Here is a 27,487-nt window from a genome sequence, read left to right as displayed (position 1 = left end):
ACTGCTAGATAGCTAATGAATTTGTTGAAAATGCAGCTCTTTATTGTCAAGACTTTTAGACTTAATGAAATAACCCATTTCAAGCTAAAAAAGGTATCTATGCATCAAGCTAAGCATAACCTCACCTTTACCTGCCAGGAATATCCTGACTTCTGGTTGTCAGCAACGATATCGCCCCCATACGGTCCAAACATGACCCTGGATTCCAGTCCCTCCTTGGAAAAAACTCCAAGACCAGCTCCAACTATTTTGGACGTTTTGATTTCAAGGCAATCTGGCACCGTATGGTCAGCTTTAAGTGGGGCACCTTCTGGCACCTGCAGTTAATATTAAGGTATATGAGAATGTACTGGAAAAACATTTTTGTATTAGAATATTAAAGGGACAGTCAACCATGAATGACGAAAAAAAAAAGTTCTAAAATACTGTATTTTTTTTACAATTATTAGTTTATATTGATTAAAATATCATGACTGGTATATTACATAACTTGAAAAAAGTTCATATTTTCAGTTCATTTGGTAATAAAATTTCGTGATGTGAAATAGAAAGTACCTCGAGAAAATAGGTGACATAGCGATATACAAACTATAAATAACGCAAGTAGATTGATATTTTTATTTATAAAATATAAACAAATCACTTTGCATGCACGACTTGCATTCCTGGGTTTACCACGTGACGATGATGATTAATCTACTGGCATTACTTTTAGTATAAATGTAGTTACCTCGTACCTGTACCCAGTAAAATTTATTGCCGAATATACTGTAATATGAAAACTAAACAACTTCTTTCAAGTAATGTATTATACCAGATATGATATTTTAAGCCCTTTAAGGGCATATTTAAGGCATATCTTAAATATATTGACATACATTAAAACAATGAAAAGTTCTTACAATCATAACCAGCAATACAAATCTCAAATAACAGTCTCATAAGCCTAAACTAATAAGTTTGTTTTTCCCTTATTTTCTCTACGGTACCACATGTAGTTTATGCTTTTAAAATGAACACAGCTTCACCTCTTTGTCCTGTATGTAGTCATAGGGTCCATGGATAGGGCAGTCCCCTTCAAACTCCGTGTTGCATTCTCCACAGTCTAAGATAGCAAAATGAACACAAGGCAATGACCAAACAAAGTAAAAGACTAATGTCAGGCACTTGAACATTGGATTAAAAGAAACCACTAATATGTATTATGCATTATGAATATTATCAAACTGCTAAGTAAGAAACATATCTGAAAGACAGCCTTTGTGTCATAACACCATATATTATTATTATTCCCAGATTCCTCAGTTCACATAATACGACTCATATGGTTTCATCAACGGTTCTTTTTTCTTTCTAAGTTATGTGAAACACATAATCTGACAGAAATGTAAATATAACCTCATCTGAACCCAGAAGCATAACGAGGGAGCCATGAATACTATAAAGTACTCACCTGAGATCAAGGTACATTTGTTAAAATAGGTCAATCATTTGACCTTCCGGTAGTTACTTAGTTTGTTTCTTCCTGTGACATAGTTTTACTTTAGGCCTAGATATGGTCAAGAAAAACATTTACAAGTTTAATCCAAAAAAGCCACAAATGAGGCATTTGAAGTGTTATTTCTATTTTTCTCAGATTTGACCTGGGGACATAATTTTTGACTTTATTTGACTGCAATTCTAACTAGCTACTGTCAAGATGAGCATTCTGACCATGGTTCTTCAAGATTGACTATTAAAGCGGCTTCTCATATGAGTCATGTTCTGACAAAACTGGGCTTAATCCATGTGCATAAAGTGTCGTCCCAGATTAGCCTGTGCAGTCCGCACAGGCTAATCAGGGATGACACTTTCCGCTTTTATTGTATTTTTAGTTTCAAGAAAGTCCCTCCTTACCGAAATCAAGTTTAGGCGGAAAGTGTCGTCCCTGATTAGCCTGTGTGGACTGCACAGGCTAATCTGGGACGACACTTTACGCACATGCATTATGACCAGCTTTCACAGAACAAGACACATATGGTTACAAGGTTTTTCCTGAAATTGACCCAGTGACCTAGTTCTAAATCTACTTCATCCTTAGTTCCACTTGGCTTAGATATTGTTATATATAAACATTCTGACCAAGTTTAATCAGGATTGAATCTTAAACAAGGCTTTAAATGTTAGAAGATTTTCAAAATTTGACCTGGTGACCTAGTTTTCACTCAGCTTAACCCATTTTGACTTCAAATATTGCAAAGTTTAGCATTTTCACCAAGCTTCATCAAGATTGATTCATACATGTGCCTTCTAGAGTAGAAAGACATATTTTCTAGGATTCAACCAATAAGCTTAGTTTTTAACCTGCTTGACCAAGGTTCTACCATGGTTTCAATATAAATATACTGACAAAGTTTTATCAATATTGATTTAACTTTTTCCTGTAGAGTGGTAACAAGCCAAATGTTGACAATGAACAACACATGACACCTGATTTAAGACTAACCACAATAGCTCATTTTGTAAAGGTCGCCATGGCGTAGTGGACATAGTGTCCGCCTAGCGACCGGGAGTTCATGGGTTTGATCTCCAATGTGGGAGCGTTCTTAAGATCTCTCTCAAAGACACAAGGTACTAGTCTCAGGAAACAGACTCGACAGCGTTTCAAATAAGCCTTAGGCTTTTGATGCAATAGAGCTAAAATAAATAGGTTTAAACTAACTAAAAGTTCTCAGGAAGCGAAACATGATTAAAATTGATTATTATGTTTGTTGGTCTTTAGTAAGACTTTCTAGTGCATGTTAATGGATATTTAGTTCTAGAGCTTACAGAGAAACTGGTCATTAACTCGAGGTGCAAGGTTCATACAGCTAGCCAGGTTCCTCTCTTGAAGACTGTACTCAGTCTTGTCTTTTTCTGGGATCTTGGCTTTCTTCATTCTCTGCAATAGGTAATATGTAAATATGTATGTTCAGTATCAGCTTTCTATCAGCAATAATTGTTTAGTTATGGGGGAAAAAAGGAGTAGTAACTCAATGTTCTGTCAAAAATATCCAAACCAAAATATGGATTTGCACAAGTTCATATGCTAGGGACGTCCTTGAGGAATCTATATGGCTCCCCCCCCCAATATTCCCCTCATAAAGTGTGAGCATAAAAAATAACAGACACAGGGCATTTATTCCGCAAATACTGGTCACCACAATTTTTTATTCTTTACCGTCAGCGAACCTATGTGCCACCATCACTCCCAAGCATATAAAACAGACATCAGACATTTATTCCGCAAATACTGATCAACGCGTTTTTTGCATTTTTTAAAAATTCTTTACCATCGTCTACACATTAAGGTTAATCCAGTAGTGAAAGTTTGAGCAAATTCTGCCAAACAGCCATAATGCGGGGAAAACTGGTTGCAGCAAATCTTTTTTACCTTATGATCATCACACATGAATGTCCTTCAACTGTGAACAATTGAGCAAGATCCAACCAGTAGTAAAAGATAGACTGGAAACAAAAGCTTCATGAATGACGGACACACATACGTATGGAACAACGCAATGCTTAATACCTTCCTTTCTGCCGTTGCGATAAAGAAGGAAAAAAAATACCGCTAACTTATATGTACCTTAACTTTCTTCACTCTGTCACCCTTTTCGTTAAATTTCATCTTAACTGGTTTCAGAGAAAGGGGGGCAGTCCTTGACGAAGCATTCTCTTCACTATCTGCAAACATATCATTAAAATTAAACTACAGTAAATACTACATTAGTTTTTCGACACCCTTGTTTTAGCCAAAACAATATTTTTTGTGACTTTTTATATTCATTATTCATGAGTTTGAGTTACACGTACCCCCCCCCCCCAGAAGTATTGAATCTAAAAACTAGATAAATCAATCTTCACTACCTCTTGCTGAAAGACTCATTGGCTGGACCACGTCACTGGATGAATCTTCACATAAAAATCTCTTTGGTTCCGCAAGAGTTGAATGACAGCTCTCACTTTTCCTTTTGTCTCTTTCCAAGAATATCTCTACAAAGTCATCATCTGAAGATTCAAAATTTAAATGATAATAAACTACTGGTGAGTCCTCCCTGCCAAATGCATCATAACAGAAAGACATAAGAAATGAAGAAACATTGCATGTGTGTGAACTGTCATCTTGGATCAGATTGTCCAGTCTTCACAAAAAGGTTTAATTGTGAAACAAATGTATCTAATATAAAAATGTTCAACAGGTACAACAGTTTCCCACTCAACCACAAGGCTCTTTTCCAATCTTTTAACCCTTTCTCTCTCAGAAGCAAAGGGAAAATGGCTATTTGCAAACAGCATATCATTGGAACAAATGTTCTGACCAAGTTTCATGAATGTTGGACAATTAATGTGACTTCTAGAGTGTTTACAGGGCTTTATTATAGCCATAAAAGGAAAAATGCCCCGACCCCTGGTGGCCATGTATTTCAACATACCAGAACCATTTTCAAACTCATCCAAGATATCATAAAAACAAATATTATGACCAAGTTTCGTGAAGGTTGGACAATACATGTGACTTCTAGTGTTTACAAGGTTTCACTATAGCCAAATAACTTAGGAAAAAAGTTGCGCCCCCTGGTGGCCATGTTTTTAAACCAACCGGAGCCATTTTTGTACTTGTCCAAAATATCATTGGGAAAAATCTCCTGACCATGTTTCATGAAGATTGCAGAATAAATGTGACCTCTAATGTGTACCAAAGGCAATGTTCAACATTCTCATTACTTTTGCAAATGGCTCACATGGCGAATGTCAGTGCTAGCCCTGTGAGCCAACAGTCGAGGACGCACGACAGACAAAAGGCGATCACAAAAGCTTACTATGAGCACATTGTGCTCAGGTGAGCTAAAAATAAAAATACCTGAGTCATCTTTTTCGAAGTTTGAATGTCTATGAACATCAAGGTTTGAGTAAAGGTCCTTTTGAATTGTCTCTCCACCCACAGTTGATCTAGCACAATATTGGTCAACATTTGAAAACTCAATCTCTTCCCTTGTCAGAAATACAGAATTAAGGTAGGCCACTTGAGCTTGATCCTCGATTGCGTTTGAATAATCACATAAAGCATTGGGATCATTTTCTGTTCTATTTCCATTGTCCATATCTGTATTTACATACTGCTTAGTTGTACCACATACATAATTGAGGTCATTCGTTGTTATATAACTCTGGTCTGTATTTGGATTTAAAAACTGTTTTGTTGGCCCACATACAAAATGGAGCTCATCTTGTGCTGTATATGCATTTAAATTGGCAATCGTGTTTCTGTTCACACATACAGAATTGTCGACATCTTGTTGCATAATTTCATATTCTGTCTGTTCTGATTTAACACATTCAGAGGTGAAGTCATCTTGTTTGGTGTAATCTTGATCAATCTGAAAGCATCCTGTTTGTTCATGTACTACATTGAAGCCATCTTGTTTGTTGCAATCTGATTGTCTCTCTTCCCATAGAACCTGTTCTGATTGGGCACATTCATCAGTCTCAATTTTGACGCAAACACAATTAAAGTCACCTAGTTTTCGGTCTAAATTTAAGGTCACCACACTTACCCTAGCAGACATAGTGTTTACGCTAGTTTGGGTTGAGGAATCGAATTCCTTTATAATCGCACTCTCGCTTTCCATGTCACTTTCCATGGTATTGCTTTCTGTCTTTTGTTTTCTTATTGTGAACTCTTTGGAGGCTGCCAGAAGAGCACTTCTCTATGTACGCGTCATTCTAAAAATAATACAGAATAGGCAGTACATGTATATCTTTAATACCTTAAAATTACAGGCATAACCAGAGATGAATATTTCACGGCTATACGGAATAGAGCAGACATCCGTTTTACATGTATGCAGTGTAAGAGAAGAAATCCCAACGACGACTATAGCACAACGTTCGTCGTACAGACGGTTCTCCAATAACACCACTAGTGATGCTACTGAGATGGACCCTGTCTCAACTAACAACCATGCTACAGAGTTGGATTCTGAATTAACTAACAACTACACGAACGATCACACTGAGATGTACTCTGACTCAACTAACGACACAAATGAAGACACTGAGATGGACTACACTGAATGCAACTGAGATTGACCCACTGGTAGTCCCTTTCAACGTTGATGGCACTATAAATGAAGAACTAGAAACAGAAGAAGACAACATCCAGCCGGAACCATTGTTGACTACTGTGTTAGAAGAGACAGAGGTTGTGTTTAAAGTATGCGAAGAAGGGACAAAGAAAGGAAAACCCTTGTTAGTGGGAAGTGATGGGTTTAGATACTTCCAGAAAAAGACACAAAAGAAATCAGTGTTTTGGTCATGTTCGGTGACAAGTGCCAAGTGTAGGTGTTATGCGTCAGTTATTCAAAAAGGAAATGTGTTTGCTAGTGGTCCCCAGCAACATTCCCATTAACCAGAAACAGCATTGCTAAATAAAGTGAGGATCAGTGTTCAGGTTAAGCCCGTGATCAACCCTACAATAGTCTGACTATTATAGGAGTTGAGAAGCGGTGTAATGACTCGAACCAACTGTTCGTTCCAGTTGGGAAGTTTGGCCAGGCAGGCAAGTCGCGCCTGTGAGAGAATTCGAGCCAAACCTCCAAGTGACTTGAACTTTGAGATTGACATGGACTTTCTAAAGTGCATTGAGTTTCTTGTGGCAGATGTCTACTGTGATACCGTTCGCCACATGGTGTTCGCCACACACAAACAACTAGAGCTCCTGTCATCATGTAAGAGGTGGTTGCTGGATGAGACGTTCAGTGTTCTGGGGGATCCATTCGCGTCTGGCCAGTTGGAGTCCTTTCATGGGTTTGTTTGTAACGACAGTGTGGAGAAGCAACTGCCAATGGTGTTCATCCTAATGTCCAGGAGGCGCACCGAGGACTACGTGAAGGTTTTCACCTCAGTTAGAGATGCCCTCGTATCTGTCAATGTCGAGAACTTTATTATGGAGCAAGGTAATAACTTAAAGCGAGATTATACGATTTTTTTATATGTTTCAAATTGTAATATATTGATAAAATATGTTACAATAACACAAAATAGGCCAGAAAAAATATACATTAAAGACGAATTTCATAAAATGCAGCAAAGACAAATTAGCGCCCCGAGTCGATTGTGACGAACATATTTTCCTACAATAACCGAAGCATTCGTCTTTTTATTAGGACCAGAGTTAGTGTTTGTGTGTCGTATGAATATATATCTTTGCAGGAATTTAAAATGAACAGTTAAACTAAGTTTAGATTCACATCACACATGTATGATATACATGCTGGTGAATTCGACTGTACAGCTGTTTTCGATTTCAGAATCAAATTTCTGGCTTATTTCGCATTTTTCGACGCATGTTCTTCTGAACTTTTATTTTATTTTATATTGAAATATATATATAATATGTTATTTACACATTTTATATAAATTCATTAATATTTGACAAAATCGTATAATCTCGCTTTAATCATAGCTTAATTGTTTACATATCATGGTCTTCACTGCTTTCTGCCATCAAAATGCATTGACTATAGAAAAGGTATTATCTAAACAATAAGATAAATACATTATGGATAAAAATATTCTGCTTGAAATAAAAGAATTTCAAACTGGCAGTCCGAATACAAAAGGTAAATCCCAGTAAAACAACTTATGCTTCCATTTATCAAATTTTCAATGTGAGTATCATTTTATAATCAATAATAGATACTGAAATTTATAAAATTTCTTTAATATTAATTTAAATGATACTTATGATTTATATTTTAGCTACGTGGTTAGCCGAACGATGAGTGTTTCCCGGAACTACCATCAAGGGGTGCTGGTTCCACTTCCGGCAGGCGGTTTGGAAGAAGATAAGAGATCTCGGCCTAAGGACCACATACATGAAGCGGGCTACAATATACCACTACCTCCGACAGATCATGATGCTGCCCTACCTTCCAGCCAACCATATTGAGCAGGCGTTTGAGGAACTATCTCAAAGAGCCAACACAGATCAACTTTGAAGTCTGGTCAGTTACATGGAGAAACAGTGGATGAACCATCCGATCTTTGATATCCTCTCCTGGTCCATGTTTGGTATCACCATCAGAACAACAACGATGTTGAAGGTAAGAATCCAAAAAAGACACGACTGCTTCTGTCAAATACATTGTGTCTGTTACAAAATTTCACCAGTCACTATAAATATAATCGTCAGAAGAATAAGTTTGGTCAGTGGTCATGAACATAATGTAGCAGCACTCAAACTTTGTATATATTACTCCGTTTGTCAATAGCAATGCATCACTAACGTTTACTGTTTTGTGTTAACTGACTAAAAATAAAATTGTATTCTTTATTCTGGCAATACAGAGTTTTGCTATTACGAATCAAGCTATTTACCTGTAATTTAACTGGACTCTAAGTATTTATAATGTTTCTAATTCAGCATTTAAATATAATTTATTAAACAAAATAATTTTTTTTTAGGTTGGCACCACCGCCTCAACAACATGACAGGACATCATAGTCTCACCTTCTACCGGCTAGTACCAGTCCTCAGAAGGGATGCCAAAGACGTGCACTGTACGTTACGCCATCTGAGAGAGGGGAAATCCACACAAAGAGTTAGACCATCTGTCCTGAAACGGGATGCAAGACTACATGAGTTGTGGCAGCAGTACCGAGACAAGGAAATCGAGACTGGAGCCGTGTTGGCTGAGTGTGCCAAGTTCTTTGGCCCTGTGATTGACACTGTTGCTCCAACTCAGCCAGCAGTTCAGGTCACACGGTTGAAGAGAATTGTCGAGATCCTTGTGATGAACTGTGTATGACTGTGATTGTGATCAGTGACGATAAATATTAAATTAATGGTGTATATAGTGTAAATAATGTATGTCTTTGTAAATATTTTTAACATGCATGTTGAACAACTGTGGGTTTTTTATTTCTTTTCTGATATAATTCGGAGAATCACTTTTTTAGTACATGTATAAACAAGAGCTGTCTCCATAGGATGACATATGCCCCCGAAAAACGCTTTGATAGAAGTAATGATAATTTTTCTAAACCTTAAACGCAGATTTCGAAAGCTAAACGCAGACTCTAACTTCAAGATCAAAGGGGTCAACATTTTTGTGTGTATGGAAAGGCCTTGTCTATATACACATGCATACCAAATATGAAGGTTACATGTGGAGCTACATAGAAGTTATGAGCATTTTTCGAAACCTAAAGGCAAAGTGTGACGGGAAGACAGACGGACAGTTCAAAGTCAAGGTAAAAGGGTCAAAATGTGTGTGCGTATGGATAGGCCTTTTCCATATACACATGCATACCAAATATGAAGGTTACATCTTAACGCTTAGTTCAAGGTCAAGGTCAAAGGGGTCAAAATTTGTGTGCGTATGGAAAGGCCTTGTACATATACACATGCATACCAAATATGAAGGTTACATGTGAAGCGACATAGAAGTTATGAGCATTTTTCGAAACCTAAAGGCAAAGTGTGACGGGAAGACAGATGGACAGTTCAAAGTCAAGGTCAAAGGGTCAAAATGTGTGTGCGTATGGAAAGGCCTTTTCCATATACACATGCATACCAAATATGAAGGTTACATCTTAACGCTTTGATAGAAGTTATGAGCATTTTTCGAAACCTAAACGCAGATTTTGAAACCTAAACGCGGGCCCTTAGTCCAAGGTCAAGGTCAAAGGGGTCAAAATTTGTGGGCGTATGGCAAGGCCTTGTCTATATGCACATGCATACCAAATATAGAGGTAACATCTGAAGCGACATAGAAGTTATCAGCATTTTTCGAAACCTAAAAGCAGATTTCGAAACCTAAACGCGGACCCTACCTTCAAAGTCAAGGTCAAAATGTGTGTGCGTATGGAAAGGCCTTGTCCATTATACACATGCATACCAAATATGAAGGTTACATTTTAACGCTTTGATAGAAGTTATGAGCATTTTTCGAAACCTAATTGCAGATTTTGAAATCTAAACGCGGAGCCTTAGTCCAAGGTCAAGGTTAAAGGGTCAAAATCTGTGTGCGTATGGAAAGGCCTTGTACATATACACATGCATACCAAATATGAAGGTTACATGTGAAGCGACATAGAAGTTATGAGCATTTTTCGAAACCTAAAGGCAAAGTGTGACGGAAAGACAGACGGACAGTCCGATCACTATATGCCTTGCTTTGGGGGCATAAAAATGTGCATAATTAAATTTCCTCAGGTTTAGAGTTTCTATAAATTTTCATAATTAGATGCAATAATTTTTACATCTAAATATTATTTTCTTTAGCAAATAATTAATTTTCTTCTAGTACCATAATTTGGCACATATATTCACATTCATTTTGTCAGTAAACTTGTTAGATCTTTCTAGTATACAGATATTCATGAAAAAAAGATCAAATTTAACCAAAACAAGAGCTGTGTTTGTGAAACACAATGTCTCCTACTGCGCTTTGAAGCTGCACGGCAGCTCTTTTAGAAACAAGATTATATTTTTAATGTAAAGGTTACAGTGACCTTGACCTCTACCCTAGTGACCTCAAACCATATTTGATTGTACATCTCAATAAGATGCATGCACATGTTAAGTTTAAAGAATATAGACCCAAGAGTTTTCATTTTATGAGCAAGGTTAAAGTTTTGGACAGACACACACATACATGTACAATGACAGACACTAACAGGCCAAAAACAATATACCCCCTGATCATTTGATCTGGGGACATAAAAATACCTAATTATCTTTACTTCATCCAATATCAATTTGGGGTGGAAAAGTCCACATGTATATTATTTTGGGAAGGAAACGTCTTAGGAGGAAACGGTTTGGGATGGAAACATCCACAGTGAGGAAATGGTTTGGGGTGGAAATGTCTTGTAACCTTTAAACTGTACAATACGTGATATATTTGGACTCGCACAAAGTTTGAAGTCATATTGGACAAGTGGTTAGACTTCAAACTGTGTGCTTGTCCAAATATATCTCTGTATCGTACAGTGAAGCGTCTTATAATCTTTAAGTATTTGACTATATTTTTTTTTAATTAAAATTGGTAGCCTGCATAGTTTTTGTGCAATGTATGTGTCTCTGAGTCTGATATTCAAACTGACTATTAAACAAGAGGGCCAAGATGGCCCTAGTTCGCTCACCTGAGAGGAGTCGATTCATTCAATCTTTACCTCATGTCAAACTTGACCTAGATATTGACCAGACAAACATCCTGGTCAAGTTTCATCATTATTGAACCAAAACTCTGTCGTATGGAGTGTTTTTGTTTTTGTAAGATTTGACCTGGTGACCTATATTTTGAGTTGACCCCCCTTATCAAACATCAAACTTTGCTTACAAAAATAAATATTATGACCAAGTTTCATAAAATCTGAAACAAAATTGTGACCTCTAGAGTGTTTACAAGGATTTTGTATAATATAATGAAAATTTTGACAATTTAAGGACAATAAGTATGGCATAAATTATGTGATATATATAAAACCAATCTTTTCACCAAGTTTGATGATGATTGGGCAAAAAATGTGACTTCTAGAGTGTTCACAAGCTGTTTTTACTATGTAAATATGAGAAAACTGCCCCCACGGCAGCCATGTTATTCAACTGACCGGAACCATTTTTGAACTCAACTCTCATATCAAGGAAACAAATGTTCTGACCAAATTTCATGAAAATTGGGCCAAAAATGTGACTTCTAGAGTGTTCACATGTTTTCACTATATACATATAGAGAAAAATGCCCCGCCCACTGGCGGCCATGTTTTTTCACCGATCTGGACCATTTTCGCACTCGTTCGAGATATCAATAAAACCAATGTTTTGACCAACTTTCATGATGATTGGGCAAAAATTGTGACTTCTAGAGTGTTTACAAGGTTTCTCTATAGCCAAATAAGGAAAACTGCCCCGCCCACTGGCAGCCATGTTTTTCAACGACCGGAACCACTTTTGAACTCAACCAACATATCATTAAGACAAACATTTTGACAAAGTTACATGAAGATTGGGCATGAAATGTGACTTCTACAGTGTTTAAAAGTTTTTTCTTTTTTTTTTGACCTAGTGACCTAGTTTTTAACCCGGCACAACCCAGTTTCAAACTCGACCGAGATTTCATTGGGACAAAGCTTCTAACCAAGTTTTATGAAGATCGGACAATAAATGTGGCCTCTATAGTGTTTACGAACAAATGTGGACGGAAGGACGGACGACGGACAAAGACCGGTCACGAAAGCTCACCTGAGCAATCAGGTGAGCTAAAAAATTCATAACGTTTGAACCCAATATTTTTTAGCATATTTAAGAAGTCCGCTGAAATGTTCATGACTGAGTCATGGGAAAAGAAACAGACAGATATTGTACTTCGATCTTTCCCATTTTACACAATTTGCAATTTGTAAACAGTTTAACAATAATACATGTAGCGTATACATTCATTTTTAACATCAGTGCAAGTGTATGAAGGCATTGATTAATTCAGAATTGAAAATAATACAATGTCAACATAATCAATGTTTAATGATTATGAGCCTTTAATAAATACATTTTTTATTTATTTCAATAATCACATTTCTAAAAATATATCACACAACCAACTGCCATGGTTTCAATCGTATTTCCTTTTGAAGTGTAACATATCTTTCCTTCAATTGCCCAATGCTTCTTTCAACCATAGCCCTTTTTATGCCCCCGGATCGAATGATCGGGTATATATTGTTTTTGGCCTGTCTGTCTGTCTGTCAATTTCTGTCTGTCTGTCATTCTGTCCCAAAACTTTAACCTTGATTAAAGTCAAGGTTAAAGTTTTGCAATAACTTTTGCAATATTGAAGATAGCAACTTGATATTTGGCATGCATGTGCAGCGTTTTTCCTCACCACTTTGGGACTGGTGCCGGTACCGGTCAAATTGGGAAAATTAGCATTGTTTTCAACAAAATTGGGAAACTTATTAATTATGCTCAAATCTTTATAAAGCATATACTATAAAACTTTAAAAAAATGTGCGATTTCTGGTGTATTTTCATACATGCCATACGTCCCAGATGGTCCGCGATTGTCCCGGAAATGAAGAACGTGTCCAATCTGTGTCCCCACTAATCTGCAGCTTCTCCATGGCAATACCTACCCATATAGGTGACTACGCTACGTATCAAAATCGATCAATTAACAGGAGTCCTCTTATCATATTGATTGTTTCACGTTCGCATCAAACCGAAAAGGCGGCATTGTTATAATGTGGTTGTTAAAGGGGCCGTCCAACAGACAAAGCGTCGTATCGAAGTGATTCGCTATTTTGGGAAACTACAAGGATTGCTTATATAGCTAAACAATACATCCGCTTTGAATGTGAGCGTGGATGGTCGAGTGGTCTAGGCGGGAGGCTTTTTACTTCTGGACTCCAGGGGTCAGTGGTTCGAACCCTGTTGAGGGTTACTTTTTTTCCTTTTTTTAAATTTTATTCTTGTTTTTTTTACTGGAGATTTATAGTTCAAATGTTTAAATTTATCAATATAAAGCATTTAAAGCATTTATTGACAAGCTTCAATACATGCCAAAATCTGTTGGACGGCCCCTTTAATTTGCTTGAATACATGTATACTGATTTTATGGTAGTTTGTTGGAGCACGCTTTGAATGAGAGACTACACTCGTAAGCAGTACCTGCAGTAAGATCATGCAGATGACGAGTGACGTAATTTTCATACTTTTGTGATTTGGCAGTTTGTTGAATTAATTACGCACAACTGTAAATGTTACTTTCGATTCTCAAATGAGCATTATTCAATTTGTAATCTGAAACAAGCTTCCAAATTGTAATGCTTACGCGACATTAACAAATACTAGCGTCAAATAAATAAATGTTTTGATATTATATATATAATTGAAAAATGCATGAAATGCACAATTTCCACGAGGACACCATCAATGTTTTCATCAAAAGTCTCCGAAGTAACTGTCCACGATTTTATCAAGAAGGAGTACAAAATACGGACCGATTAGTTTGCTTGGTATAACAAAGCCACTGAAACTATAGATTGATATTGACACCGGGTTATTCACGCATGACTGATTCACAACCGCACGAATCTTCAGATGTGTGAACAACTCCTTTGCCTTTACGCAGAGGGAAATTATAACGTAGTATATAAAAGCCAATTAACAACCACATTAAACAATGCCGCCTTTTCGGTTTGACTGCGAACGTATGACAATCGATATGATAATAGGACCCCTGTTAATTGATCGATTTTGACATGTAGCGTAGTCACCTATTCGGGTAGGCATTGCCATGGAGACGCTGTGGATTAGTGGGAACACAGATTAGAGGTGCAGTCAAGCCTTAGAAAATGTACAGGTATATATGGATTTTGTAAATTTCAGGACATTTGACAGATTACTGGGACTGCGGGACACGTTCTTCATTTCCGGGACTATCCCGGACAATCCGGGATGTATGGCATGTATGTCATTTAATAATAATATATGGACGGAATTAAAAACTTGCATTTCCCACCCAGTCAAAAATGACATTCCTGTATTTGAATTGATACTTAGAATTTAGAAATCAAAAGTAAATGCTGCTATGAAGCAATGATTAACACCTTTAATATCAGAAATGTATCTAATATCATGTTTAATAGACATCAGTGGTTTAACAAATAAATTTGTTTTCATTTGTTATTCTGTCTTCTTTATATAAACACATGCAATATTGGGCATGTTCAACGTTTATTCCAGTACTGCAATTTTGTTTTTCAGTGCAGTTACACTCTGAGATAAGAACTGTACAGTCGAAAACTTATAGCAGATATTTTTGACCAAAACAAACACTGGTTAGTCACACAAGTTACAGCATAATTTTTATCTGCTTTCTGTTTTTGAAAGCATCACACAGCTCCTCCAATGTTTTGTCATTCAGGTGCAGGTAAGCATCAGATGAGTAAGTTTGCTTTGTGTGAGTGTGAATGTGCTGCGTAATGGGGAGCACAGCAGGTTCATGGTGCTGAATCCTTGCTCAACTACAGCAGTGCTTTTTGATATGATACACATCAGCTGGACGAGTTGGAACATTAATAATCTAATAATCATAAGTCAAAAGACACTTCTTTCAAAAAAAAAAAAAAAAATTTTTTTTTTTTTTTTAATCGGGATTTTTTTTTTTAATTTCGGTTTGGGATCGGGTCTGTTTGCTTTGGGAACGCCTCCGTTTTCCGGACGCGCAGACAGTGCTGAAAAACCCGATTGAATAATCAAGACATGTTATAACTGCACGATTATTCATCCAAAGGATGTCTGCAACAAATAAAATTAAAATCACATTTTAAATTTCAACTATCTACCAAACTATGCTAGATCTTGATTTGGAACAACAGCTATTCCACTTTACATACATGTCTCTTGTAATAGTTTAGTAGCACAGACCTTACAAAAGGAATTACCAGATTTGAGAATAATTCATCTTTCAAATGCAGAGAACACAGGAATTCTCTTGTTCAAACATGGTCTGCTTGCTCAAGTTATCAGAAAGTAAATTCTTTGAAATATCGCAATCTACAACTTGATTAAAACATAAGTTTTCTTTCTGCATAACTGTTGCAACCAGGGCTTGATACTAACAGTGGTCCCTTGACCCGGGGTCAGTAAAAAATAGAGAGGACCAGTGAAACTAGAAATTTGGTTGATCCGTCGGACCAGTTAAAAATGGCCAGCTTATTGCGAAATACTTGTGGAAAGCCATTTTCATCAATAAAACAACTTTGTATGTTCATAGTAACCAATGATTTCATCATTATAGTATGGGCCGACTCGAGACCTGGATAAAAATAGCAGCATATTGGAAATTTTTATTTTTCTAGATGCCCGGATGACAAAAACCTTTTGTCGGATCAAAAAATCGCTTTGCGTTCCGCAAATGTCTCCGGACTTCGCCGTGATCGATACACAAATTAACATAAAATTAAAAGCGTTCGGATCGAGAAATGAACAAAATGGTATTGCTTATTTTGAAAAAGAAGCGATAATCAGCATTTTATGGATCTTAGTACCATCAGAATATACTTTGTTTACCGTGCGAATTTACACTGGAGGGTGCCAAATAATGTTTTGATATTGCCGGAGATGAACGTGCATATTTTCAAGATAACAAGTTTTCGCGATGTGGAATTTCATTCCGGAGATGGTTGAACCTCCGCCTAAAAAACCTAAAAATAATGAAGAGAAGCTTGAAGTACAGTGACAGTGATTTTTTTTTGTTTTTGTTACAGCCTGTGGCATTTGGATTGGGAAAATTCGCGCGATAAACCATGAAATTGGGAAAAATAGCGCGATAAACCATGAAATTGGGAAACATTATAGATATGATTATTAGAACAGAATAAAAGTTGCTAAGTTCATGTTTGTCAGCATTTTTATATTATAAAGTGTTGCTTTCATGTCTTCTTACAACGTTTAGTTAATATCCTTCCACATGCATATTAAACTTGCAATAATCTAAAGATTCTTCAATATACATGTACCATTATGATTTAATCAGAGTCTCTTTAAGAGTATGAATTTAATTCAGGATGCTTTTTAAAGTAAAATATGATATGGTGAAAACATTCAAAAATGTTTACAAACACGCTTTAGTGTTCTTTCTGTGTTAATGTTGTATTAAATGGAGCTAAAATAATACATTTCATTTGTTTACCTTTTAATTTCTTGCACAATTGACATCCTCAGTTCAATGCTATTTCACCAAACCATACAGCGTGACAAACATAATAAAGCAGAATATGCATATTAATCTGATTATACACAGATCCACTAGCATATAAATCAAATCATGTTTGTCTCTTTCCATTTTCGAACGATTCTCATCTTAAATCATTTAACTTTGTAAGTATACTAAACTAACTCCAATTTCCCAACACTGATTTCCGTGACGCACATTTACTCTGAAGATTCCTTATAAATATTTGTTGTTATTCATCTCAAACGTAGTATTTTGCGTTAATTGACACACACATTAAAGCGGGTATATACGATTTTGTCAAATATTTATGAATTTATATCAAATGTGTAAAAAACTAATTATATATATATTTCAATATAAATTAAAATAAAAGTTAAGAAGAACATGTGTCGAAAAATGTGAAATAAGCCAGATATTTAATTCTAAAATTGAAAACGGCTGTACAGCCGAATTCGCCAGCATGTATATCATACATGTACGATGTGAATCTAAACTTAGTTTAACGGTTTATTTGAATTTCTGCAACGATATCTATTCATACGACACACGAACACTAACTCCAATCCTAATACAAAGACGAATGCTTCGGTTATTGTAGGAAAATATGTTCGTCACAATCGGTTCGGGCCGCTAATTTGTCTTTGCTGCATTTTATGAAATTCGGCTTTAATGTATAATTTTTCTTGTCTATTTTGTGTAATTGTAACATATTTTATCAATATATGACAAATAAACACATATAAAAAATCGTATATACCCGCTTTAAATAATTGCTAATAACCATGTGATATCCGCTGTTAATTTGAGTGTTATTTATCATTTTCCCTGCTAATCGCAAACTTCTCGTCTGCTTGCCGCCATCTTGGAAGTGTGTAAAAACAGGCGTTAACAATCGGGATACATCGACTATCATCGGTATGCTCCGCAATATAGAGAGAGATGTGTGGATAGCAACGTAAAATCGTATTCGGCTACATTCGCAAACATTTGTAAGTCAGTTGTCATTTGGCGAAGACTCGACAAGCTCGATCAGCACTCGTTCTACGAAATTAATGCTAAATGACATTGTAATCTTTTGGCTTTATTGGGAAAATTTGGTCATTTTTTGGGAAATTTTTGACAGATTTTTGGGAAAAAAACGTCATTTTTTGCTATTAGGAAGCAGCCGAATATCGGCGGTAACTTTGGGCAAAAAAATCACTGAGTGAAAATATGAATGAAATAGTGTTAAGCCTATGTGCTACAGTTACGTTATTGTACAATGTGTACACTGAATATTAAATTAATACAGTAAAGTTTTCTTTTTATAAATGCACCATACATTGTGGATAGTCTGGAAAGTAAGTTGAAATTTAGGTATAATAACATAGAAATTGTCGGACCACTTGAAATCTTGGAGGACCAGTAATTTCTGAATGCTGGTGGTCTTTTGGGTCAATAGGTAAAAACAGTTAGTGTCAAGCCCTGGCAACTAATGTAAAAATACTGAGCTCAAGCCGGGGATTAAATCCACGACCTCCAGAGTGGTAGTCAGACACTTTAACAGCGTCGCTAAAGAGCTAGCCCAACAGCAAGGCTGTTGGAAGTGACCTTATTTCACTATACTCCTCCCCCATTTAATGTTTCAAGGCCCAGACACGCACTCTACAGCATGTCTTGCATCCGCATGGCCTTCCCAGAAACCATTAAACAGCTCAGACCCATTCCAACATTCACAGTTCTTTTTTGCCTCGTCGCCATAAATGTGAAAATACTGAGCTCAAGCCGAGGATTTAACCACGTCGCTAAAGAGCTAGCCCAACAGCAAGGCTGTTGGAAGTGACCTTATTTCACTGTACTACAGAATACTTAGTCAATATAAATTGCCGCCTTAGAGTCTTTTGATGATTTTTGCTTTGGCAGATTTATTCTGAACGCGAATTATTTCAGCTACAGAATACTATATTATAACATTACTATAACTGCATATAAGTAAATCATTAAACCCAGTTGAACAATTTGGCCATCGGTACATTTAAATTAAAATCTTGTGTTTCTTTGCAAATTAAACTCACAATGCGATCAACAACCTTCTGAATTATGCGACGCCACCGTTGCTGGTAACTCGCGAAATTGTGTTGCGTTTTGATTAAGGTTCCCCTTATCGAGTACATGAGTATTCAGACAACGGGAACCAATCAATATATCGTCATCAACGCTGCGGTTACTTCCCCTGTTGGTTAACAAGCACTGATTTTAGTTTTAGGTCACAATATACTAAATAGTTTCCCTATATAATTCAATGTAAAAGCGACATCTTTAAGCGAAAATAAATGCAACATTTTGCACATAGAGACCCCCATACCCATACCTTTTCTTAAAGGCCATTCTAAGCGGAGTCGATTTGTGCAATAAAAAAGATATGTCATGTACGAACCAAGAAAGAACTTGTCAAAAGTCAAAATCGACTGTTTTTGCAACTTTTTTTCCGGCCGTTGTATAGTGGAATGTAACCTTTTTCAGTGCAATGTTTTACTTAAGTCTCTAAGTTTATCACATTTCAGGGATTTAGTAGTGAGCACATATTCATGCCCTACTACTTTCTCCAAAAGATAAAGCCAGAACAATAGTTTAAATTGTACAACATGCCTTCAAATCAACTGTGATATTTTTCTAGAGAGTACAGTATATTGTAACCTTTACTCAATTTTCGCGGTAAAAGAAAACAGTAAACATCGCCGATTTGTTTTCCTGCCACTTGGAAAGTTTTTTATTTGATTTGAGAATTTTCATTTTGAAATTGGGAAAAATAGTTGCATTGGGAATGGTGCCGATTTACCTTACTAACTTTATATAGAGGAAAAATGCTGATGTGTATCTCATGGAGCTGCACATTTTGAGTGGTGAAAGGTCAAGGTCATCCTTTAAGGTCAAGTGTCAAATATATGGCTTCAAAGCGGCGCCAATGGGGGCATTGTGTTTCTGACAAACACATCTCTTGCTGTTTATGTGCTCGTTTTAATAAAAAATACAAATTGTGCTCGCAGTTATAGTGTTTTATCCAGGCCGTTTTAGAGTGACGCAGCGCTATGCCTTTTTTGTAGCGATTTTTTGTATTCCGTATTGGTATAAGTAGAGCATTTGAAGGAATAACCATTTCCGCCAAGAATGTGAAACTGCCCCGGTCTTAAGCTGTCTCCTTCTTTGCTGTATTTGATCAGTTCATGTCATTAATGCCACTTACAAATGATAAAACTTTGCATTTATATCTATACAGCTGATTTGTTTAGTATAAGTTATAACCTTATTTAAGCTTGATTTCATCGAATGCCTTAAACTTATCTAGACACTCTTTAGTCCGTTTGCTTGGTTGAAACAATAAATGAAAAGAAACTTATATAAATAACATGTGCATTTATAAGCTATATATATTTTTATCATATACTTTTAGAAGATACAAGAATCTTTATTTTACGTCGGGTATGAACAACAATAAACATTAGCTCATGAGCTATGTCCCGACAAGCAAATGTATATAGTATAACAAGTATAAATGGGCTAAAACAAAGATTAAGCATATTATATAAGCATTTAAAGTACAAAGACATAGTTAAAGCACATAAAACACAAATTAAGTACAAATGTACATTAAGAGCATAATATTTTGCATTTTACAAACACATACATGTACATATAAGACACAGGTTAAGATACTTAAAACTACATTTAAGTTATCTTGCATGGTTCAGTATTTAAAAAATATATTATACATCGCGCTCATGCTTAATAAATTAGTCAATATGGTGGAATAATTCTTCTTCGTTGGCGCATATTGATAAGGAATGTAAACTTATTTTACTTCAATCTGACCCTCTATATGAATGTGCTTGTATTATTTAATATTTCACTGACTTCTATCTTAAACCTTTTCTTGAAAATGTACTTAACAAAACTCGAAATCGTATCAAAATTGAGTTTTGTAACAAAGGTCTTGATTTAATTGACCTTCCTAAAATATTCAATGATAAAAATGTACGTCGGTTGATTCCCGCTTATTTCCGCAATACTGAATCACCACTTATTTGCTACAAATATAGTAAACCTGTAAGAAGTATCGTTTTTAATTATAATTCTATTTCCACAGATATAAATGTAATAAGAAATTGTCCTACATTATGTGACTGTACTAGTTCTAAATATATATATCGTCCAGTTGGACATGTTATTACTGGGGACCTTAATTTCATTCAAAATAAAAACCTTAGAAATTTGCTACGCAGAGGCCCTAAGTACAGACTGCCTATTCCTGTTGATTTTGATGACTGCATTAAGAATATCGTAACATCCTTACATGATTATTGCACTAAATGATGCAGGAAGGAAAATGCTGAAATTACTGCACTCAATGATTGGAAAACAAAAATATTAATTATGGCCATGAATAAAATATGTTTTTATGATACACATCCTTTGGCCCTACCACATTCAGCTAAATTTAATAAACAAAATCTCTGTAAATTGCTTGAAGACTTAAAATCTAAATTCGTCTTAGTTCCTGCTGATAAGGCTGCTAATAATGTTATAATAATATGACGAGTGTTTTATGTTCAAACTATTTCACAAGAACTTTCACAAACTACATCATATTGTGAGTACAATAAGCAACCTAATGAAATTATTACCGACCATATTGCCCAATGCATAAAGTTAAATGTAATAGTCAATATTACTGACAAGAAATTGCCATCACTTTACTGGATACCTAAATTACATAAGACGCCATATAAAAGTCGTTTTATCGCTAATTCAGTGTCTTGTACCACCAAACAATTATCAGTGTATCTTACATCTGCATTGAGTGCTATTAGATATCATATAGGTAAATTTTGTAATAAAGTTTATGAAAATAGTAATATTAACATATTTTGGTCAATAAAAACCACCTTAGAAGTTATCGATAAAATTGAAAATAAAAAATATAAGGTGTCACAGGTAATTACTTATGATTTTTCTACACTATATACAACGCTTCCTCACGCTTTAATAAAATCCAAACTTGTTTCTTTGATTGAAAAAACTTTTGCTAGAGAGAAGTGTTTGTATCTAGCTTTAAACACTAAAACAGCTTTTTTTACTAATCAAATATTAGATAATTACATCATTTGGACTGGTCTTGACTTTTGTGCAGCACTTACTTTTCTTTTGGATAACTTGTTTGTTGAATTTAATGGTAAAATATTTAAACAAATTATTGGCGTTCCTATGGGTACTAATTGTGTGCCACTTCTAGCTGACCTTTTTTTATATTGTTATGAAAGCGAATTTATGTTAGAATTATCTAAAACTAAGCAAGTAGATTTGGTTAATTGTTTTAACCTTACTAGTAGGTACATTGATGACATACTTAATTTAGATAATCCATTATTTGAACAATATATTCACAAAATCGACCCAAAGGAACTAGTCTTAAATAGATCGTGTATATCCAATACAGACGCTGCGTATTAAGACTTACATTTAACTATTAATAATAATTTGATCAAAACTAGTTTATACGACAAACGGGACGATTTTAACTTTGAAATTGTGAATTTTCCGTTTCTAGATGGCAACATCCCCAAAGGACCTTCCTATGGTATTTACATTTCGCAGTTGGTACGTTATGCCAGAGCATGTTCGTGTATTAAAGATTTTAATGATCGTAATCTAATATTAACTAAAAAAAATTGCTAAAACAAGGCTTTTTGTATCATAACCTAAGAAATAAATTTGCTAGATTTTACTCTAAGTATGGTGATTTAATTTCAAAATATAATGTTTCTTCAAAATGGCATTTAAATAATGGAATCTCCCATCCATCATGTTACGGAGATGTTTTGAAGCGTGTCCGCAAATTAAAATATGTTAAACCAAATGTTCATATTAAACTTTTCAATTTAATTAACTTGTTTTTATCAAAAGGATACGATACTTATGTACTTAAAAACACGTGTTTGATGGTTTTCGATTCACTATATCTTTCTTCCCTTAAAATTTGGAATCATTAGTGATATTACAGGCATTTTTCACTGTTGAATAAAATTGTGTCATTGTGTCGTATGAACAAATCTGCATGAAAACTACATTATAGGCATTTTTCACTGTTGAATAAAAGTGTGTCATTGTGTCGTATGAACAAATCTGCATGAAAACTACATTTGGACTCAAATCGTACATCTAATCATTTCTGTCTTCAGTTGTCAAAACACCTATATACTGTTTGATTCCAATAATGTCGCTTTAATGGAATTACCATTTTTATTCATTTGCTTCTTAATATTAAATCACCTAAACTTGTTTTATTAGTAGCACAGCCCCATTAATATTTTTATTTAGTACTGTCCCTGGATTTTGTTCACGTCATTATGTCATTATGGATTGTTGTGACGTCATACGACCGACTTTCCAAGTTGTTATCTACATGCATAGGTCATTGGGTTTATAACGTTCCATTTTATTTATATTTTGTCTCTGATAGGCGTTTCTTGTTTGATTTAATTATTTTTATTTTTTTAGCAGTCACATAAACAACCAAGCTATGTAATATGGAATTTTTACACCCATTATTGCTTCTTCTTCCTGTATTTGCGCGATGATTATCTGAGATATTAACTCCATGATGCTACATTCTCAAATCTTTTTCTATAAAGAAGGAATGTAGTTGACAATTGTTAATAGTTTTATTTGATCGTTCGTCAAAAAGTTGTAACTCTGTTACTCTTGTATCTTCAATGCAATTGAGTAATTAAATAGTAATTAAATTGAATGCGTTTTAATTCCCTTTTATTATTGTTTAATTTGAGTTACAATGCTATGACGTTAAATTTTATTTACACTTAAATGTATTATGAATATTGCTGGGCCAAGTGTGAGGTTGAGCGCTCTATAACCAGGTTTAAACCCCCAATGCTTTGCATTGACCGTTCCAAGGCGGTGACCCCAGCTTTATTCATATTTTGTGTTTATGTTGGTTTGTATTGTGCTGTATTGTGCTGTTTTGTACTGTTTGGGCAATCGGTCACTTGCCTTAAATAAAGGACCAATTAATTGTTTTAATGAAAATTCAATACTGCTCAAGCAGCTGGAGTTTCACTTCTTTATATTGTTAAATTAATTAAAATAAAATTTATCATGGTATTGTTGAAAGCACATTAAGAATCTATTATTAACATACCATAATTATATCGCTGAATATCTTCATTAAACATATTTTCTGGTCTAAAGAAAATTCCAGTTCACCTAGTTCACGCGATAGCGTCTATATTATATAACGATTATTTTACTGGCCGCGAACTGACCCTGATACCTTGCGGGTTGGAATGCAATGCATTAAAGTGAGGCCACGCTTCCACTTCTGGAACGACGGCTTGTTTACAACTTTATACTTTTACATGTTTAATGTTCAATTTCGAAAACAATTTAAAATGGTTTCGCCAAAACGAATATCAGGATAGGGAAATCTTTTATGAACTTAAATGTACTAGTACACGGACAGCTATATGGAAGTAATTTCTAAATATGAGAACATAACCTTTAAGTACAAACGCTCTGGCGCTGGCAATCCTCTGAAAATAAAAGGTGAACGCATAAACTGTATTGATGTCAAGAGCTGAGTGTAAAACTGTTCTATCTATCAAGCCTTTTCAAAAGAGATAAAATTGTTTCATGATGAACACGCAGTAAAACGGTGTTACAATGTTCTGGTGGTATGCTCAAATCAGCCAATGGAATAAATGAAGTGTATTCATTCGTGTCTAGCCGCGGGAATTTTTATATGAATATTACTGGTCATGATTAAAGGTCACCTAAGGTCAAAAGTGACGTTAAACAGCTACGCCGAAAAAATACATCCGTTCTAAGTAAGAGCATGGATGGTCGAGTGGTCTAGGCGGGAGACTTTTTACTCCAGGGGTCAGTGGTTCGAGCCCTGTTGAGGGTTACCTTTTTTCCTTTTTTTAAATTGTTTTCTTGTGTTTTTTTTACTGGAGATTATTAGTTCAAATGTTTAAATTTATCAATGTAAAGCAGTTAATGACAAGCTTCAATACATGCCAAAATCTGTTGGACGGCCCCTTTAAAGTGATATTATGGGCATCTATCAGTTGATAGGTGTTTATCGCAACCGTTGTTTATTTTTTCTGTTGCTGTTTTCACTCCATATACGTGCAGCATCAACATATCAAAACAATATCCCGGAAAGAGAAAAATAATGCATTTGCATATCAACCGTACTTTCGTTTTGACAACAGGCGACAGAAATAATTCGATTTACGATGTGAATCTACATGTGGTTTTAGTGCAGATCCGTTTATACGACACAAAGACACTATTTTGTTTTACGGATCATTTCGGCTTAGAGGACTCACCAGTCATGTAAAATATCGACTATACTATATATATTTTTATAAACAACTGGAAGCAAGATGGGTTGCAGATAATTGGTGAATAACCATATTGTATCTAACTCTTTTGACCTGTAAATTCGTTTAAGCTCAATTCAACAGTAACAATGCCCATAATATCACTTTACATAAGATTCGTTTGTTCAAAGATGAATCAATACTTATTGATAGTTTTTTGGGTTGTTTGTTTTCGGTATCATTTTGTAATTGCTAAATCTTTAATATTTGGTTATTATGTACGCTTTTGAGAAGAGAGGGAGAGGAGGGGAGGGAGAGAGGGAGAGGGAGAGATAGAGAGATGGAGAGGAGGAGAGAGAAGAGGAGACAGAGAGAGAGAAAAGAGAGGAGGGGAGGGGGACGGTCGGAGGGAGGGAGAGAGGAAGATGGAGAGTGAGAGGAGAGAGAGAAGATGGGGAGGGAGGGAGGGAGCGAGAGAGAGAGAGATGGAGAGAGAGAGAGAGAGAGAGGAGAGAGAGAGACGAGAGAGAGAGAGCGAGAGAGAGAGAGAGAGAGAGAGAGAGAGAGAGAGAGAGAGAGAGAGGAAGAGAGAGAGAGGAGAGGAGTAGGAGAGAGACGAGAGAGAGAGAGAAGAGGGATTGGAGGGAGGGAGGGAGGGGGGAGAGGTAGGGAGGCAGGGGGAGAGGGAGGGGGAGAGGGAGGGAGGGAGGGACAGAGAGACTACAGCGGTAATATGTTATCTTATGTGTTTTAAACTCTTATAATGTTGCAGAATTCATGAATTCATGTGTACATTTCATCTTCTGTTTTTCCAGAGTCACTTAAACTTTGTCTACCCAAAGTTTAGGGTAGGGGTGTCCCACTTAGACTTCCGATATGTGACCAGACGCATTTTTATACTGGAAACTCTGATAAAGTAGACCCATTTTGATACAACATTTTTGAAAAAGCAGACCCATTTGTATACGATACCATTGAGAAAGTGGACACATTTCCAAACAAGAAACTGTCTGAAAAATCATCTCTAGGTTCCTCTCCAGGGCGAGCAACCGTTCTTACACAGGCTGAAGAGCAGTTTCCCGTTGATTACTGTAAGAAGTGCGCGAGGATATTTACAGGCTATGTGATTGCGGATACAGCTGGGCGAAATTAACGTTTTGATACCCATTTATTTGCAATAATGAAATTGATCATGGCCATTTTGCTACTGATACTTTCAAGTCTATATGCATTTATATAAAAGCAAATTTCTGATTTCGATACCCATATCTATACTTAGATGCTCAAAACCATACCCATATCTATAATTTTAGTCGAAAAACACCCCCCATATTTTTGGCACACCCCCGGGCTTTTTCATCTTTCGTTTTCCCAGAATCACTAAAAATGGCCAGAGCCTCTGAAATATTGACATTTTCATCACAATCACCTATACCCACTTCAATTTTGATACACAACGAACACTGTATTAAATACAACATTTGATGACTCAACTAAACGGTAGGTAAACGGGCAATTTTGTTCAATCTATATGCTTAGAAGAAGTTACTATCTAGCGTTCCTCACACACTAAAGTATTGCCATAATCTGTCCCAAATATATCTTAATGAGTTACTGTTTAACTTTATAGTTTGTTTAGATTTTGAATACCTTAAACCCGTTTAACAAGAATGCTTTTCATTGGGTGTTTGTCGGCCGTGAACTTAAAACGGCTTGGCGCTACTATAAATTCGGCGGATTAGACATCAAGCAATACATCGTTCCCTTATTTAGAACAGACAAAATGTCGTCTTCCAAAATGGTTCATTCCGTCGTAGATATGGATGCTGGAATACAAGAAAAAGTGGCACTACTAAAGGAACTGCAACAAAAAATTCAAAAGTTTAGAAGAGAAACGGCGGAATTGGCTTTAGTTTAGTTTAGAAGAAGTTGCTAGGGTTTTTAACAAAGCATTTTTAGGTAGGTCTTTAATAAAATAATAGTAATGTGAAGTTGAAAGATTTCGTAATAAATAATATAATTTTATTGAAATTCCGACTACAGGACTTAATGGGAAGTGGGTGGATTCACCTTACAAAAATGATTTCGTCTAAATTCTCATTATAATACTGTGATGGATATTCTCTTCTTCATTCTGTTTTTAAGGATTTTCTTTATTTGCATTTATTCAACAATGACACGCGATTGCGTATCAGCTAAAACAGCGGATTCAGGACTACCCGTTAAACACTTTGTGAATGGCTTATTACTTTTAAAACAAAATACATGTTTTCATTCTTTGTGTTTCTAGATGCGTAGTCTCTAACACACACGTGTCTATTAATTTACTTATCGCACACATGA

General features: G+C 35.7%; 1 protein-coding gene across 11 annotated transcripts in view; it reads right to left on the bottom strand.

Annotated features, from left to right (window-relative positions):
• LOC127837992 (zinc finger protein 729-like) overlaps positions 1-18,922 on the bottom strand; it is a 462,677-nt gene extending 443,755 nt beyond the window's left edge. For 9 of the 11 annotated variants that reach the window (XM_052365459.1, XM_052365456.1, XM_052365467.1 and 6 more), the window contains exons 1-8: positions 18,821-18,922; positions 8,534-8,639; positions 4,883-5,745; positions 3,889-4,029; positions 3,608-3,705; positions 2,809-2,920; positions 1,029-1,105; positions 126-317 (exon numbers count right to left, since the gene is read on the bottom strand). In XM_052365459.1, the coding sequence (XP_052221419.1) occupies positions 126-317; positions 1,029-1,105; positions 2,809-2,920; positions 3,608-3,705; positions 3,889-4,029; positions 4,883-5,663 (1,401 nt within the window). In that variant the 5' untranslated portion in view covers positions 5,664-5,745; positions 8,534-8,639; positions 18,821-18,922. Of the gene's footprint in view, positions 1-125; positions 318-1,028; positions 1,106-2,808; positions 2,921-3,607; positions 3,706-3,888; positions 4,030-4,882; positions 5,746-8,533; positions 8,640-11,172; positions 11,961-18,820 lie in introns of those variants that run through there. The other 2 variants (XM_052365465.1, XM_052365464.1) reach the window with 2 other exon arrangements.
• Between the last annotated feature and the right edge of the window lie 8,565 nt (positions 18,923-27,487).

The sequence above is a fragment of the Dreissena polymorpha genome, chromosome 7, assembly GCF_020536995.1.
Source record: "Dreissena polymorpha isolate Duluth1 chromosome 7, UMN_Dpol_1.0, whole genome shotgun sequence".
Lineage (NCBI taxonomy): Eukaryota > Metazoa > Mollusca > Bivalvia > Myida > Dreissenidae > Dreissena > Dreissena polymorpha.
The sequence above is the reverse complement of the archived record's forward strand: the minus strand, read 5'-3'. Positions and strand labels throughout refer to the sequence as shown.